At 32.7% G+C, this 19,950-nt stretch overlaps 1 protein-coding gene across 1 annotated transcript in view; it reads left to right on the forward strand.

The window, feature by feature from the left end:
* The window catches only part of Pclo (piccolo presynaptic cytomatrix protein), a 423,596-nt gene that overhangs the window by 272,378 nt on the left and 131,268 nt on the right, over positions 1 to 19,950 (forward strand). Inside the window, exon 10 of the mRNA XM_047560916.1 lies at positions 18,546 to 18,671. Within this exon, the coding sequence (XP_047416872.1) occupies positions 18,546 to 18,671 (126 nt within the window). The remainder of the gene's footprint in view (positions 1 to 18,545; positions 18,672 to 19,950) is intronic.

Below are 19,950 nucleotides of genomic sequence, written 5' to 3' on the forward strand. Positions count from 1 at the left end.
ACCCCAGTTAAGCATATTTGAAAAACTTAAACCAATATCACTTCTTTTAAGTTTTTGTTTATAAAATAGTTACTTTTTCATAAAAATATGTGACTTATTTTAACATAAAATTCATTTGTTATTATTTGAAATGCAGTAACATAATTTAATTCTTCATTTTAATTTATTCTATAGTAAATGTACATAGTTGTAATCCATACAGTCAAAAGCTCTTTGAGGTCCCTAGTAATATTAGAGTGTGAATAGCAGAAAGTTACCTCTGTAAAGAGGTTTACCGAGGTTAAAAACAAACAGAAAAGCATATATGCTTTATTTCCCTTTATTAAAATATGCAACCTAAAGTCTATTTTGTAAATATTTCTGTAACTCATATTGCATGCATTTTTAAATGCATGGTACAACTTGACTCACATTGGATGCTATGTGAATAAAAGGAATACACTGATCCTCAACTTACTGATGATTTAGTAGAAGGACTTGAAATATAGTAATTAATAATTCATACATAAAGTTATAGAAGGAACTAAAAAAACCTAAGGAACTTATAAAGCATTATCACATATGCATACTTATATATAAATAAGTGTATACACACAAAATTTGTGCACCATAATTTATAACATTGTAATATATTCAGAGAAATACATAAAAATAACCTCCTATAAGTGATCTTTACTTTTTAGAAAATAGATCCTTTAACTTTTAACACATAAATTTCAAAGATGTAATTAATAGGTATTATCAAAATTTATACAATGGTTTTCAAAGTCTTTACTCAACACAAGGCAATAGAGTGGAGAGAGTAGGTAATGAGTTTTGGAATTATAAAGACTCAGATTGGAATTCAGTTCTAACATTTATCTAAATTTTGAGAATAAGTATTTTCATCTGTGAAGTAAGATGAGCTCCATGTATTTCACAAAATCCCAAGTGAGCCTAGCACAAAATCTTGGACTTACTACACTCTCAACAAATATTATTTCTCTTTACTCGAAAGAAATGATCAGAAAAAAGAATAAAATGTAATGCTCAAGAATTGAGACTTTCTTTTTTAAAAAATTTAGAATCCAATCTTATGGTTCCAGAAGCACAGCTGTTTGAAACAAGCCAAAGAAATTCTCGTGATTTTTAAAAAAGGCATTTGCTATGTATGTTCCATAATAGGCTGGCTACATCTGCAAGGCTGGGAAGACAACTTAGCAATTATAATAGTGAGGAACATTAAAAATGTTTAACTTCAAGATGTAGCAGTATTTTCTTAGGAAATATGGCTCATTTTTATACCTCATGAGTCACCACCTTTTGGGTCTTAATGAACAGTAGACAAATTATAACAAATTTCATTGGATCTTAGTAGCAATACCAAATGTGGACAGTTCATTTTTATTACCATTATTATTATAACTTTATTGATATATAATTTACATATTATAAATATCCATTGTTAATGTGAAAATAAATAATTTTAATAAATTTACAGGGTTATGGAAGCATCACCACAATTTTTAGTTGCACCCAGCAACTCTCTTCTGTATATATTAAAAAGAGTTTCTGAGAATTAGTATATCTGTTCTTTTAGTATTTGATAGAACTCAACATGGAAGTCATGGCCTGAGCTCTTCTTTGAGCTAAGACTTTTCATTACTAATTCAATGTCTTTCCTTAATATAAGTCTAGAATTCCTATTTCTTCTGTATTTAGTTTTGATAATCTGGGTGTCTCTAGAAATGTGTTCATTTCACCTAAGTTTTATACTTTTTATTATAAATCTATTCATAATATTTTCTTACAGTCCTTTTCTTTCTGCTTAGGTCATGATGATGCTCTCTTCATTCTTTATTTGGATTATTTGTGTTTTTTCAGTTTTTTCTTGATATGTCTACCTGAAGATTGAGCCATGGTGCCAGTTTTTCCAAAGAACCAATTTTTGCTTTCATTGATCTTTTTCTGTTGTTTTTCTACACTGTATCAATTTGTTATCTAAACATCATTTATTTAGCCTCTCTTACTTATTTTGTGTTTAGTTAACTCCTATTTCCTTGTTTCTTAAGTGGAAAGTTGGGTCTTTGACTTAAGACTTCCTCCATTGCTGATATAATTTAAAGCTATTTCTTTTCCTCTAAAACTGCTTTGTTGTATTCCATGCATTTTATTTTCATTTTTATTCAGCTCAAAGCATTTTAAGCATTTTTTAATCTTCCTTCTTTTGCTCATTTTTTATTTAGAAACATTTTAATTCCCCAATGTTCAGGGAATTCTCCTATTATTTGCTGTTTTTTATCTCAAGTTCTATTGTGGTTAGAGAACCTCTTTGTATGATTTCGGTCATTTTAAATTTATTAAGATGTGTTTTATAACCTGAAATATACCCTTTCTCAGAGAATGTTCTAGTGCTTTTCATTTCTTCCTGTCAGTTTGAGTTACCATCTAGAGACTTGCCTTTCAACCTGCTAGCTACAACATCTCTGTCTTTGTTTATCAGGGGATGTCTTGAATTCATCTTCACTTTCAGTTAGTTTTCCTAGATATGAAATTCTTGATCTACAGTCAATTCCTCTTAGTATTTTGAAAGTGACATTCCCCTGCTTTCTGGCTCCCATTGTTCCCAATGAGAAACTAATCAGGCCTAAGTTCAGTCAGAAAAGATTTGTTCCTTTCAAGATAGTCTCCTTTTCTTTGGCTCATATGTGATTCTGATGCCTCTAGGTGTGGATCTCTCTTACTTCATTGCAGTTAGGATTGGTTGAGTTTCTCAGATCTGCACGTGAAAGCCTTTTCTTCAAATTGGGGAAGTTTTGCACTGTTATTTATTAGAATATATTTTTCTTGTTCCTTCCTCTCTTCTAGTTCTGTGATTCCCATTTTATGTGATTGTTCACTTGATGTCTCTCTGATTTCTGAAATTCTGTTCATTTCTCTTTCATCTTTACTTCTAGTCATCAGGTTAGATCATTTTGTTTGCTCAGTCTTCAAATCTGCATATTCTTCTGTCTGCCACTTCAAGTATGCTATTGAAAACACTAGTAATTTATTATTTCATTTGTACCTTATAACATCTCTTTCCTTCTTCTGAGTAATTTTTGTTCCTTGTTGAATTTTTTACTTTTGAATCATTGTTTTTATACTTTAAATCTTTTAGCACAATTTTTAATTCTTTGAACATATTTATGATAGGAACTCTAAGATCTTTGTTTATTACACAAAACATCTGGGGGTACTGAAAGCTTATTGCATTTGTTTGTTTATTTTTTCCCTGAATGTAGATCATCCTTTCCTAATTGCCTGTATCATATACTTTTGCTGAAAATCAGATATTTCAGATAATTTATGAATCTATCACTGGATTCATATTTTCTGCCTAAGGAGAAATTTCTCCTCTGGTATGGGCAATCTGAATGTCTACTCAGCATTTGTTTTATTATTATTATTACTGTTATAATTATCATCATCATCATCTTAGTTTTGTGTTCTTTTATTTTTAAACCCTGTTCATAGAAGTTGGGTCTGCATAGCTTAGTGGCTAAGGAGTTGGTAAGAAGTTCTACTCAGGCATCTTCAACCTACCTTTTTCATACACATGGACACACATTAAAAGTTGAAGATACATTGTGATGTAATTCACATATACATGTTAATATAAATTGCCTAAAATGCATTTTAATACATGCAACATCAAAAATTCTTCAGAAACATAAATTTAATGACTATTTTTATTATATTGTATTGATGTTTATTTACTTCAACCTTTATTCAATTGATTGACATTTGTACTGTCTTCCCCTTTTCACTACAATAAACAGTGTTATAAAATGCCATGATCTTTCCTTAGACTATATTCCTAGAAGTAAAATTACTGCATAAAAGGAAAAGATATTTTAAATGTTTAGACATCATGCCAAATTTCTTACTAGAAAATTCTACCAATTTGCACTTCTAAGCTAAGAAATTTTTCATTCACTGTTTGCTATTGATATTTAAAATGTTATGGTTTTTTTATTTTTTTTTTGGCTGGGAATGGGTGCCAGGGATTGAATACAGGGGCACTTGACCACTGAGCCACATCCCCAGCACTATTTTGTATTTCACTTAGAGATGGTCTCACTGAGTTGCTTAGCACCTTGCTTTTGCTGAGGCTGGCTTTGATCCTCCTGTCTCAGCCTCCTGTGCTGCGGGGATTACAGGCATGAACCACCACACCCAGCTAAAATGACATAGTTTTAAGAAAAAACATTTAACCTAGTTCAGGAGTCAAATTTTATATTCAATGTTGCTTTAAGTATTATTAATTATCAAAATATTCTTTTCTACATTTAATAGTTTAATTTCTTCTTTTTTGGTGAGGGAGCAATTCTTGTCATCCTAGGGTTGTGGTAAGGTCTGGACACATAACACCTAACACTGGACAGGTGAGAGCAATAGCAGTTTATCAATCACAGACACAGTTTGGGAGAGCAGGATACCATACACAAGGCGAAGTGAGATTGGTATTTGGAAAGGGTGAACAACTAGGGCCTGTGGAACAGCAGGATTTTTGAAATTGAAGTGCCCCTGATTCCTACAGAATATGACTGGCTTCGTTAAATAATTGCTCAGATTGACAGGAAATTACAAGTCCCCCCCGACACACACACAGTAGCTGCACCTGATCTGCTTAATGAGGCTAGGAAACCTTATCCATCAGAGCAGAGTGGGAAAGAGATCTTGTGGTTCAGCTCTTCTGATGTCACTAAGCAATGAAGGCACAAATAGTGTTATCTTCATTTTAAGCTTTAGACCACAATTAGCCCTTTCTATTTCCTTTCAGTGACTTATCAATTTAATATGTGAGGTAAGAGATTATTGTGATTTTGTTTTACTTTGCTATAGCAGATTGTATAAAAGGAATTACAATAAAGTGTTAGGACCTGGGCCAGGTAGACAAAGCAAGAGCCTGAATTTAATTAAATAGGCACTATCAGCATCATTGCAATCATTGAAAATAGAACTCCTTTTTAAGGCCTTTTTAAAAAGTGTATAATTGCTTCAAATTTGAATTTTGAAGACAGTTTAATCATAATGAAAAAGATAAACCTTGTTTTTAAAGTGATCACCTTTGTGTGAGGCTGCGCTGCTGGTCTCAAATATGGTGTGTCAAATAAAGAAGTATGGTAGCAAAAATAAAGTGAGAAACTCCACATTCCATGCACAATTTAGATGAACATGGCTATTGCCCAGTAAACATTTCTCTACCGTCATTTACATGAACATTGCATGAGAAAAGTAACTTTTTTCAGGCCAGCCATGTCTTAGAATAGAAAGTTATGAGACAATTTTGTGTCCCCTCCTCTGCTTCTTCTGGAAGCCCAAGAAAAAGGATAACTACCACCTGGGAGACTTTCATGTTCCATCTTCACAGCTGAGACTTCTGGGGACCAAAAGGCACCCTATGAAGGGGACCCAAGTTTCTCTCTGACCACACAGATGACCTTTTCTCTCTTATTACTTTAACTGAGCAATGGTATGTGACTCAATTACTCATTGCAATCCTCATTTTTTGGAACAAATTGAGTAGAAGGCTATAGAAATAAAGTAAGGTTCAGTCTGAATCTGTTCTGAAATCATAATTCCTTCCAGGTAAATTATAGTGAAACCTGGGATTCACTTCTTCAGTAACAAAAGAAGGTTTTTCTTATCAGGGCTACTTCCACAAAACACTACTACTTTTCTTGACATCTGTCAGGACAAATATCACTTGTACATTGTTTCCCAGCTAAGGAAGTGACATTGTAGTCTTTAATTCAACTGTAGATGGTTTACCACACTTTTCTGTGCACTCATAGTAAAATGAAATTAAAGGACTGAATAGTTAATTCCAAGGGGGGGTGAAGACATTCCAGATACTTAACTATAAGAAAGAAGGATAAATGATAATATTATTATGAAATATAAGGTATAAACATACACTGTGCATAAATTGGCCATGGAGAAATGAGCAGGAAAAAATGATATTCAACTGAAGGAGTAGGATTAGTGATCCTCTAGAATATTTTCTTGACAATTGGAATGATGACCTGGAGAAAACGGAAAGAACAAGGATGTAGAAGTAAAGAAAATATAATACATTCTAATCTTAGGAACCTATGGCAAATTTCTAACCTTCTTTAGTCTCACATATTTTGTTCTGAAAATGGTATAGATAGTGCCTAACTTAGAATGTTATAGCGATGGCTTAAAATATAAAGCAATGTGCTGGGGATGTGGTTCAGTGGTAAAGTACTTGCCTGGCATGCATGAGGACCTGGGTTCAAATCCCCCAGCATCAAAAAAAATAAATAAATATAATAAAGCAAAAGGTTACAGAATTGTTTCTCACATAGGATAAAGTCTAGTAATGTTAGTTACTTTCTTTTTCCTACCATCTGTGACCATGATACTCAAGAGTTTGAGAAAAATCAAATAATACATTAAATATAAAGTAATATTGGTACATTATGATTATATATAATTATATATATATGTATATATGAGGTATAAAGGAATGTCATGATAAATGTATCCAAATCAGAATAGTGAAATCCAGGGCAATATTTAATAAAATAAAATAAAACATTGGCACAAGGTATGAATATAATAAAACCCAAATAATCCATCTGTTTGAAGTCATTTTTTTATATGTTTTGACAATTAGGAGATTAGTAAATCTGATGTAATAGAAAATTAGATGCAAATAAATTTAAAAAGCAGTTCACTTTTTGCTCAAAGTATAATTTTAATGGAATGTTTGAATATTCTTGCCCTAGTTATCTAATACCATGTAGCCCATTTCTTGTCCATTCCAGATAGTAGTGACAATTTCAGTAGCTTAATGCAAACAACCAAAATTAATTGTACTAAATAACTTTTTGTTGAAAAAAATATATTCCCTAAAGCATATTGGAAGGTAGAAGCTCTTGAATTCTTTTGAGACCTCCTTCACCAATAAATTAATCATGATGGGAACAGCTTCAACCTTTTTATAAAAATAATCTAAACACCTGGATTTTACTTATAACCCTAAAGTGATTCAGCTAATTTAGTACCTTTCTCCATAAAATAGTTTCTCAACTTGTCCCCAAAATATTGGCTATTGAAATAATTGTTACCAGGCTTCTGCATACATTTTTCCTTATATTGCATACCAAGATATTTAAATATTAATCCACTTATTCACATGTGTACAATGCTAAAAGTCACAATACAAAAATACCAATAGTTACATCTTGATAATGTTTGATAAGGATGAGCATGGCACAAAAACACATGTAGCAATAGAAAAATAGAAATTATACTGACAAAAAAATCTTTCCCAACTAATCAGTTGCAGCTACAGATTAAACTTTATGGTATAACTTGTGGGCTGCCTGAACCAGAAATACTTTCTCTCATCTTGACTGACAGATGGGCACTCAAATACCTTTGATTCATCTCTTGTTAGTTTCTCCTTTTAATGATCCAATGGCATCCTTTCTCATCACCCTTTCTCTACAATTGAATGGGGGAAAGGAGGGACTGAAGAGTGCTGCTGTCAAACTGATTTCTTAAGACTCCAAACAAGGTGGACTGGCATTCACCAGATAGAAGATAACTGCTAAGTCACTCGTGTGTAATAAGAGTTTGAATTCTGCTCCAACTTTCCAGTGAATTAACTGTGCTATCTTGAGTTTACTTTTTTCATGTGTAAAATAGAAAGATTTTTTTTTTCTGGTCTGTTTGTTCTTTTAAGATCTAATGAAATGATGTAATTTTAAAGGCCTTTTGTAAGAATAGAATACAATACATATATTATTTTTAACATTATTTTCATTGATGTGTTAGTCTCACTTAGAAAGAAATGGTCTTCAGTTTTCATCTCTTCATTATGCATTCAAGCATATGTTTAGTGTGGTCTACATAATATGTAGTCACTATAAACATCCCAGAACACCAGCATTGCAGAACTGAGACAACAGAGTCCTTCTTTTGCCCTCATGAAGGTCAAAACTGTCTTTTCATGACCTATTTTCCCTTTTTTCCCTACACTCTATCACAATGTTAGTCACTGTTGTCACTACTAGAAGCATAAATATCATGCAGGTTTTGCTACTGAGGTTATGTTCACATATTTGTTTTAGTTTTCTATCACTGCATAACAAATCTAGAAGCTCAAAACAACACATAGTGAGTATTTCATAGTTTTCCTGGGTCAAGAACCTAGGCTTGACTTAATAGAGTCCCCCGGTTGTTTTCTCATGAAGCTGCAATTGGTGCATTAGCCAGGTAGTGTTCTTTCTGGAGGTTGGGAGTCCTTTTCCAAGATGATGTGGTTGTTATATGACTGGATTTCTGACCCTTAGCTGAGCTTACCTGGAGCCACAATCAGCATCTAGAGACCTTCCTCACTCCCTTGCCACATGGCCCTCTTAAGGCTTCTTGGGTTTAGCAACCTACTTCTTAAAGACCAGCAGGATAATCTCTTCTTCTAATCTTCTAGGACAAAGCCTTTCATAATATCCAGTGATCATGGTAGGGAGTTCCATCACTGTCACTAGATGCTATTGAACAGAAGCAAGTCACAAGTTCTAGCTGCACTCTAAGGGAGGAGACAACATGGAAAATGGCTTATTGGTGATCTTGATAGAATATGTCTGCCACAAATCCATATTACACTCAGAAGTACAAAGGGAGTATTCAATTTTGAATGATAATAGTATTTCCCTTCTCCTCCTCCTATTTTCTGTAGTTAAAACTGACATTTATTTTGGAAAGTATATCCTAGATTTGTGCTAATATAAATTCAAACTATTTTATTTCCAGTGAGATCTAAGTTTACATAAATATCTCCCAATAAAACAATTTTCTTAAATAGATATCATGAATGATCCCAACTTTAGTCCTGGCCTTAAATCTACTCTGATGCCAATAGATTAATTCAGTATAATTCAATATTAAGGACATACCTATAAACTGACAATATTTTCTAAGAGGGTTATCCAATTTCATATCAGCAATCATTTTGTTCTGGAAACTATGAACGGCTAAATGGAATAAATTTATTTTGTTTCCTCTTATACAGGTATTAGGCAAATCCTTCAGATTTGGTCTTTATGGTTGTAATTTTGCAGTTGCATTAGGGAAGATAAAAAGAAAAAAAAATTATATGTCATTGCAGAAATGAATGCATTTATGAATGTGGCAATGTGGAAAAAAATTTTGTGAGAATGATTTCTGAAGTATATCAAGAGAAGAAAATCCTATTATTTTAAGTAAAATTACTCTAGCTGCACACTCATATGTCATTTGAAAAAAAAATGTTCAATGAAGTCAGAATACTAATGTCCTCTACTGTATATTTTGACTTGTCCTCTGTATATCACATTCCAATGGTCCTTTCAGGCATGTGGTATGCTAACTTGGATGTGGATATCCTTTTGTATATTCTTAGATTTCAACATTACATGTTTGATGTACTATTATTTATATTGGATTGCAAAATCCAAGTATAAACTTAAGTACATATAAATATGAGATGAAATGATCTCTTCAAATCTTTGAAAGAATAAAAGTGCTTTCTTCTGGTACCAGGAATTGAACCTAGGGGTGCTTAACCACTGAACCACATCACCAGCTGCATTTCTGAAATTTTCTATTTTTTATTTATTTTTTCTTTTTATTTTTTATTTTTTAAACAAATGGGATACATGTTGTTTCTCTGTACATGGAGTAAAGGCATACCATTTGTGTAATCATAAATTTACATAGGGTAATGTTTTTGATTCATTCTGTTATTTTTTCCCTTTCCCCCCACCCCTCTCACCCCTCTTTTCCCTCTATACAGTCCTTCTTTCCTCCATTCTTGCCACCCTCCCTGTCCCTAATCCTAAACCTAACCCTAACCCTAACACTAATCCCTCCAATCCACCATTATGTGTCATCATCCGCTTATCAGCAAGATCATTCGTCCTTTGGTTTTCTGAGATTGGCTTATCTCACTTAGCATGATATTCTCCAATTTCATCCATTTGCCTGAAAATGCCATAATTTTATCATTCTTTATGATTGAGGAATATTCCATTATATATATATATATATATATATATATATATATATATATATATATATATATATCACAGTTTCTTTATCCATTCATCAATTGAAGGATATCTAGGTTGGTTCCAAAATATCTGGCTATTGTGAATTGAGCAGCTATGAACATTGATGTGGCTGTATCTCTGTAATATGCTGATTTTAAGTCCTTTGGATATAGGCCAAGGAGTGGGATAGCTGGGTCAAAAGGCGGTTCCATTCCAAGTTTTCTGAGGAATCTCCATACTGCTTTCCAGAGTGGCTGCACTAATTTGCAACCCCACCAGCAATGTATGAGTGTACCTTTTCCCCCACATCCTCTCCAACACCTATTGTTGCTTGTATTCTTGATAATCGCCATTCTAATTGGTGTGAGATGGAATCTTAGGGTAGTTTTGATTTGCATTTCTCTTATTACTAGAGATATTGAACATTTTTTCATATATCTGTTGATTGCCTGAACATCTTTTTCTGTGAAGTGTCTGTTCATTTCCTTAACCCATTTGTTGATTGGATTATTTGTATTCTTGGTGTAGAATTTTTTGAGTTCTTTATATATTTTGGAAATTTTAGTGCTCTATCTGAAGTTTGAGTGGCAAAGATTTTCTCCCACTCTTTAGGCTCTCTCTTCACATTACTGATAGTTTCCTTTGCTGAGAGAAAGCTTTTTAGTTTCAATCTATCCCAGTTGTTGACTCTTGCATTTATTTCTTGTGTTATGGGAGTCCTGTTGAGGAAGTCTGATCCTAAGCCGACATGTTGAAGATTTGGACCTACTTTTTCTTCTATAAGATGAAGGGTCTCTGGTCTGATTCTGAGGTCCTTGATCCATTGTGAGTTGAATTTTGTGCAGGGTGAGAGATAGGGGTTTAATTTCATTCTGTTGCATATGGATTTCCAGTTTTCCCAGCACCATTTGTTGAAGAGGCTCTCTTTTCTCCATTGCATATTTTTGGCCCCTTTGTCTAATATGAGAAAATTGTATTTATTTGGGTTTTTGTCCATGTCCTCTATTTTGTACCATTGATCTACCTGTCTATTTTGGTACCAATACCATGCTGTTTTGTTACTATTGCTTTGTAGTAGAGATGAAGATCTGGTATTGCAATACCCCCTGCTTCGCTCTTTCTGCTAAGGATTGCTTTAGCTATTCTGGGTTTCTTATTCTTCCAGATGAGTTTCAAGATTGCTTGCTCTATTTCTGTAAGGTACGTCATTGAGATTTTAATTGGAATTGCATTGAATCTGTATAGCACTTTTGGTAGTATGGCCATTTTGGCAATATTAATTCTGTCTGTCCAAGAACATGGGAGATCTTTCCATCTTCTAAGGTTTTCTTTAATTTCTTTCTTTAGTGTTCTGTAGTTCTCATTGTAGAGGTCTTTCACCTCTTTTGTGAGATTGATTCCCAAGTATTTTATTTTTTTTCGATGCTATTGTGAATGGGGTAGTTTTCCTAATTTCTCTTTCTGAAGATTCATCACTTATATATAAAAATGCATTGGATTTATGAGCATTGATCTTGTAACCTGCTACTTTACTGAATTCACGTATGAGTTCTAAAAGTTTCCTGGTGGAATTTCCAGGTTCCTCTAAATATATAATCATGTCATCAGCAAACAGGGATAGTTTGAGTTCTTCTTTTCCTATTCGTATCCCTTTAATTTCTTTGGTTTGTCTGATTGCTCTGGCTAGAGTCTCAAGGACGATGTTGAATAGAAGTGGTGAAGAGGGTATCCCTGCCTTGTTCCAGTTTTTAGGGGGAATGCTTTCAGTTTTTCACCATTTAGAATGATATTGGCCATGGGCTTAGCGTAGATGGCCTTTACAATGTTAAGGAATGTTCCCACTATCCCTATTTTTTCTAGTGTTTTGAGCATGAAGGAATGCTGTATTTTATCAAATGCTTTTTCTGCATCTATCGAAATAATCATGTGATTCTTAACTTTAAGTCTTTTGACATTTATTGATTTCCGGATGTTGAACCAACCTTGCATCCCTGGGATAAAACCCACTTGATCATGGTGCACTATATTTTTAATATATTTTTGGATGCGATTTGCTAAAATTTTGTTGAGAATTTTTGCGTCGATGTTCATTAAGGATATTGGACTGAAATTTCTTTCCTCGATGTGTCTCTGTCTGGTTTAGGTATCAGGGTGATATTGGCTTCATAGAATGAGTTTGGGAGGGTTCCCTCCTCTTCTATTTCATGGAATACTTTGAGGAGTATTGAAATGAGCTCTTCTTTAAAGGTTTTGTAGAAGTTGGCTGAGAACCCATCTGGTTCCGCACTTTTCTTTGTTGGTAGGCTTTTGATGACCTTTTCTATTTCATTGCTTGAAATTGATTTATTTAAGTTGTGTATGTTCTCCTCGTTCAGTTTAGGTAATTCATATGTCTCTAGAAACTTGTTGATGTCTTCAAGGTTTTCTGTTTTGTTGGAGTATAGATTTTCAAAATAGCTTCTAATTATGTTTTGTATTTCTCTCGTGTCTGTTGTGATAGTTCCTTGTTCATTCCAAATTTTAGTAATTTGAGTTTTCTCCCTCTTTCTCTTTGTTAGTGTGGCTAAAGGTTTATCAATTTTGTTTATATTTTCGAAGAACCAACTATTTATTTTGTCAATTTTTTCGATTGTTTCTTTTGTCTCAATTTCATTGATTTCAACTCTGATTTTAACTATTTCCTGTCTTCTACTACTTTTGGTGTTGGTCTGCTCTTCTTTTTCTAGGGCTTTGAGCTGTAGTGTTAAGTCGTTTATTGTTGATTTTTACTTCTTTTGTTGAATGTTTCTGAAATTTTTTATTTTGAAACACTTAGTTGCTCACTAAATGCTGATACTGGCTTTGAACTTGTGATCCTCCTGCCTCAGCTTTCCAAACCTCTAGGTTTATAGGGCTGTACCACCACACCTGGCTAAAAATGGTTTCATGCATATGGATAAAATAGCTAGAGTTGGCACTGGTGTACTTTCATTTTGATACTCCTGGAAACTGTCAAGCCTGAATTGTTAAGATGATTGATATTGTTGTGTTTGTGAAAATGGTTTTCCTGTAGCAAGCAAAACATTACTGAAAAAAAAGGAAAAATAGTGAAATATTCCTTAGTTCTCTGTGTTCCAGTGTTGATGAACAAATGATAGCATTTCATTGGATACAAGGGGAAATTACTGTGAATGTTTAATATAATTTGGTTAATTTTCCTAAATATTTACATTGATAATTTATAACAGAAATTTGTAGGTGAAGGAACATGAAAACAAACTTTCATAGCCTTAGGAGTATAATTAACATTTAAACTACACAAACATAGGTTTAATTTAGCCATCTTTTAAATACTTTTCCACCCTCCTTGGTACTTCATCCACATTAATATTTGTATAGCTAGTCTGTTATCACTTTCTTCCAATTAAAAGTAATGTACTTTATTTTCATTTTTGTAACTATTATGAATAATAAATTTATCTACTACTCTTCTGTATGATATAGTATATTGTGTAAATTTTGCTTCTCCTTGAGGCTTAGACATATCATAGAGTTTTTAAATGAAATAAGTACTTTATGTCAAAGTTTAATGCTCTAATTATGACTTTATAATATTTTCATATACCATTTTAATGATAAAATAAAAACATTCTTTTTGATACAATAAAAAACAAATCTTTTAATGTAACATATCATTAGACATAAAATTAGATTTTGAATGCAAACTTAAATGGAAATGAAAAGATGCTCCTTATATGTGCTCATATTTGTTTTCTTCATAACATTTTAAAAGTGAGTTCACTAACCTAATACCATAGTATATTGATCAAATACTTAGAAATAGGGATTTTGAAAGTCTAATGCTCCTGATATTTATCCAAAAGAACTAAAATCAGCATATTATAGTGATACCTGTATATCAATGTTTATAACAGCATAATTCATAATAGCCAAGTTATGGACCCAATCTAGGAATCCATCAGCTGTCAAATGGATAAAGAAAATATGATACACACACACACATGGCACACACACACATACACATACTCAATGGAGTTTTTCTCAACCATAAAGAAGAACGAAATTATGTCATTTGCTGGTAAGTGGATGGAACTGGAAAATATCATGCTAAGTGAAATAAGCCAAAGTAAGAAAGCCAAGGGTCAAATGTGTTCTCCGACATGTGGAAACTGGAGAGAAGAAAGGAATAAAAAGGAATCTAAAAAATAATAGAAGGGAAACTAGAAAGGTAGAGAAAGGGGTTGAGGGGGAGGGAGGAGGGGAGGGCATTGGGAAGTACTAGGAAATTAAATTTACCAAATTATTTTAGGTCCATATATGAACATACCACAATGAATCCTCATCGTGTATATAATCATAGAGTATTAATTAAAATAATAATTATAATAATAGGAAATCAGTAGAGAAAATGAAGCAGATTGAGGAGAAAGGCAGGAAAGTGTACTTATCTCAGACGGAGGTCCTGTTGCAGGTGAGGACAGCGATGCCTCCCAATAAACACAGACATCAGAGACCAGGCTTGGAGGAAGACACAGATCTAATTTTACTTGTGATTGTACAAGACATATATAGGCACATTATCCAATCAGGTTAAGATGCTTGTTAAAACATAACAGAACCAACCTATAGGTAAGCTAGATGTCATACTAATGTAAACAAACGAAGTATCCCTAAGTGATTCTGTCCGGCACAAGTCTGAGACAAAGGACTGGGGGAAGGGTAAGCTCTAGCACACAGCATGAGAGGAGGCATCACAGCGAACACACATTACAGCTTGCTGTGATGCCTGTTGAGCGAGGCTTTCCCTCAGCTCATAGCTCAGCCTCAGTAACTGCAAAAGCCTACAATCCATGGTGAGTCTTTACCACTTCTTCAGTTTCTCCATCCAGACTGTTAGGTTTATTTGAACCAATGTGTCAGTGACTGCTATCAAATAAACTTGAGAAATGTTCCCTACAGGAAAGGAAAAGTACTATGAAATGAGATTGGTCAAATTATGTTATATGCATATGTGAATGTGCCATAATAAATTCCACTATTATGTATAATTATGGGCCAATTAAAAAAGCAAATAAATAATTAGTAATTAGCATTTAAATTGTAATTCTAAAGTTAGAAGTAATATTTTTTCTTCATGTTTTGGTACTTTTGTCACTGGGCTTCTCCATTCTACAAATATAATATTCCCAACATGCTTTAAATTTTTTTCTGAATTTGAAATTACCCCATAAGACTTCCTTAACCACAGTTATGCTTTTATGTTTTGAAATTGCATTATTTTTTTATTTTCTTTAACTTATTAAAGCCCTTATGTTCTCTACCATAATGTGAAGTTAGAACAAGCCCAATGCATTTCATAGCATCTGAGGAGACATTTTATCAATGTTTCTAATTGAAACAGAAGCAAAAGAGGCAAAGGAGTTTTTGCTGATAAAAATTGGTTGAATAAATGTCAGTTGTCAAGGGCAATTTAGTTCTAACTATTTCAGATCAAAATTAACGTTGCTTCTTGAATTTACGAAAACTTAGGTTGGCATTCTGCTTTTTAGATTTGAAGAACGGTATTAAATTTTATGAAAATATTTTATCTATATTTAATATATAAAATATCAAAATTCACCTATAGAAACATAAAATCAAATTGTCCAAATTTTAAATTCTCATAATTTACATAATTTATTGTTTTTATAATATCCAAATTATATAAGTAGCTACTATAAAACTACCCCCAAAATTGTCTTTCTTGGGTCTTTTTATTGTCCATGCTATTCTTGTGAAAATTTTTAATATTTTTATGCAACTTTATTATTTATATGAGTAAACTGCAGGAATATCAATGAGAGTTAACAGTAATTTTTGAAAATTGACAAAGTACCTGAAATACTTTCCATGTACATAATCTTATTTTTCACACTATTGTCATGATTATGTTTTATTCCATTCTACCATCTACCCTGAAGTCTGTAAAGTATATTTTATAATATTTTAAATACTCAATTTCACTGTGTGAGGTTTTATTTCACCATGTTAAACAATTATTGTCTATTCTACTTTATCAAGATGGACATAGTTCTGGTTTCCTGTCACTGATCCTACCACAGGTTTCTAGAATATGTTCAGTCACTAAAAAGCAAACAGCTATAAGAACCCAATGACGTAACCCTCAAGTCACTATTATCTTCAGAATTAGGCTATAACCAAAGTGTAAATAGTCACTTCTACTGAATATAGATTTTGAAATTTTACAACTAATCTTTTAGCTATACCTTTAAAAGGGGTGATGATCTTATATCTGAGACTTCTTAGCCTATGATTGTGCCACATAACACATAGTGCTAAAACTATTTTTACCTGCTACCTTTGTATACTAAATTTTAGGTTTAAATGATACATGCAAAGCTAGCTGGTACAGTTGCACATGCCTGTAATCCCCGCAACTTGGGAGGCTGAGGCAGGAGGATGACTGGGTTTGAACTGGCAATTTAGCAAGGCCCTCAGCAACTTAGCGAGACCCTGTCTCTAATAAAATATTTTTAAAAAGGGATGGGGAAGTAGTTCAGTGGTTATGCACCTCTGAGTTCAATCCCTGGTACAAAAATAAAAGGTAAAAGATATATGCAAGGCCAGTGCCCTGAGCTCCTTCCTCTGCTATAATCTACATAAAAATGTTACATGAGAAATTGTAACAATGTGATCTTAAACATATCCCTATAAGCTAAAAATAAATCTTGTGAATCACCTTTGAGTTCTTAGACTGACCAGGTCTTAAAATTGATATTGATATGCTAACTAATTAGAAATTTAATATCCTTGTGAAGTTTTATGCAACTTTTTATTGAACAAATAGTGGATTACAGTTTGTGAGTGATTCAGCTGTGGAAAGGAAAACGTTGGTTGTGAACATACTTTTATTCCTAAAGATAAATAAAGGAATGACCTTTTGTTATAGCCAGTAATTTGAAAATACTCATTTTGTAATTTCTAAAATGTACTTAGTACACTGAAAAAATTAGACCAAATTAATTGAGTGTGATTTTCTTCACACCTATCTTGTGTTATACTATAGATTCAGTCCTGGTGATTCCTTAAAGTCTAATTGCCTTTACCCAAACTTAGCTGAGGCGTAAGTCATTTAGTAGAACATATTCACAGTTGTGTTAAATTTACATTACATATTAATTTCTGCTAGGAACAGTAATGCTAGACCAAGAAACATGTAGCAGAAAATCTCCATAGGTGGGGTTAAGGAGAGCTAATATCTTGTTTCACTATGAACCCTAATATAGGGCATTTAGAAGCACAAAGTCAATTTGTTTTGATTTTCACTTTTTCTTTTGTCTTTATTTTGAATTCTAAATCTTCTGAATACCTATATTGGTCAAGAAACAGAGAGAGGAAACAAAGGATAGGGAATGAGAGGAAGAGATAGGTAGAAAAGGAGAAAAGGGAGAGAGAAGGAAGGAATAATTTGGAATCATCACAATTGGGAAGAAGAAATGTTTTACCAGAGTATCTCCTTGTTTTTCAAGTGACAGGATGGTTCCATAATTCGGTGTTAGTGGTGGTTGAATGTTTGAAATGTATAGATGCTGGCCATAGCATTTTTTTTTTAAGAGCAAAGTAGAAAATCCACAGAATTTAAGGAATCAATAACTTTTAAAATTCAGAGATTTTGAAAGACAATCGGAAAGAATTTGAAAATAGTACTTTAATCACTGAATGAATGAATTTCAATTTAAATAAATAGTTTATTTGTGCCTTCAATAAAGATGAAGAATTCTGCTTTCATTTAGTGCTTTTATGTTAAAATATTTTTGGCAATTACAATGATAATGTATGTGATACTATGTACCATCAGTAGTTTTTAGCTGATTTAAAAAAAATGCATAACTTTAAAATATCAACAGTTTATACCTATCCCAATTAGGTTTCTCATAATTATTGTTCTCTATCTTCTTTCCATTTGGCTAATTACAGATACACCCGTCCTGTGGAGTAAGAAACAGTTTACTAGGTTGTTCATCAATCAAGAACAATTTTATTATGCCACGAGCAGTGTGCATTGATGAGTGAAGATTGAAAAGTGAATAATAATTCATAGGTTATCATCATGTTTTCACATCATCAGTTGACGTCTTTTGTATGCTTAGATTGTACGTTCAGTTTATGACAGCCATTAGTGCCTTTCTGTAAGATGCTCCTTAGTTTCATAGGTGAATTCTCAATTTGGAGTTTCTTACACTGAGAATATCCTTTTATAAAATTTTTGTAATGTATTTGGTTAAAAACTGGCAGTGCCTTAGTTTTTAAACTAAAATTGAAGTCAAAATAATGTACTGTTGTTGCTGTTATTATACTTAGCTTCCTGGTACCAGATCTACTTTTTGTGGACTCTAAAACTATGATAAATGTAGTCTCTTCTTGAATTATTACTAATTTGCTAATTCTTCAAAACAGGTAATGGACTAGGCATCAGAATTGTAGGTGGTAAAGAAATCCCTGGACATGGTGGAGAAATTGGAGCCTATATTGCCAAAATTCTTCCTGGAGGAGGTGCAGAACAGACAGGGAAACTTATGGAAGGTAAGAATAAGAGATTTCAAAACAAAGAAAAATGAATATATTCATATTAAATTCCTTTTAGTTTAATATGCAGATTTTCTCTTTCATTACTGCATGGTAAACTTCTGTCCTTATGGTAAACTGTGAAATCATGATATAGCAATATAAAAGAAACTATGTCCACAAACATACTCATTTTATTTTCAATTGCATTGTCCTTTTGGGAGCTGGTTAGCTACAGGATTATATTGTTTAAAAGACACTAATGAACCAAGAGTTTCCCTAACTGGGAAAATTTCATTTAAAAAAACAAACAAACAAACAAAAACAGTTTGGTCATCTCTAATGTTTCATAAATAAAGGAGAAAGTATATTGAAAGAAGAACTACAAAGATTCAAAAGATAATTCAATACAAGTAAAGATCAGGTCATCAAACTACAGATAGTCCACAAGTGAAATCCATCTGCTACCTGTTTTTGTAAACAATGTCTTTTAGAACATATGCAGGATGATTAAATCTCATGTGGAACCTGGGTGATTTCCTGCTACAGTACTAGGACAGCAATCATGACAGAGACCATGTGATTTATAGTCTAAAATATTTATTTTTTTGGCCCTTCATAATAAAGTTTTTCAACCTACGTTCTGGGTATTGTCTTCTTTTACATGATTCTCACCTTATTACACCATAAGCACTTAAGTAGTTATTTGATAAATGAAACCAGTGGTCAAAAATATGTATTACATATTTTCCGTTCACAATAGTATTACAACTGAATTCTCAAAATACAATTGACAATTTTCAGTTGTCAATCATATAATGTAGTCATTCATATTTTCCAATTCTCTAACACACATACACACACAAACATTTGTATATGTGTCTGTGTGTATATCTTGTAAGCTTCCAGCAATATTATTTATTGTGATATTATTTACAGTGAACATTGTTTATCATAAAGTAGATATAACCTTTTTATTTTTACTCTAAATGCCCATTTAGAGAAAAACCATTTTCTGTCACTTCATGGTTTAACTTTTGCTTGTTGTTACTTAAAACCATTAATTACGCTAGAAATGATTCATCATCATCTTTTTAAGTCAAATTTTTTGGAAGCTACCAAAAATGTTCTTGGATATTTTGATAAACTACAAAAATAAACAAACTGGAGGTAATTGTTCTTCAGTGTTGTACCACATGCATCTTGATCCAGCTCATTAAAATGTACTGTATACATTTCTTCCCAGCTTCAAATTTATTGACATAGTGTTGGTAGCTTTAGTTGTTCATGATGGAAG

Source organism: Sciurus carolinensis, chromosome 8 (genome assembly GCF_902686445.1).
Source record: "Sciurus carolinensis chromosome 8, mSciCar1.2, whole genome shotgun sequence".
Classification (NCBI taxonomy): Eukaryota; Metazoa; Chordata; class Mammalia; order Rodentia; family Sciuridae; genus Sciurus; species Sciurus carolinensis.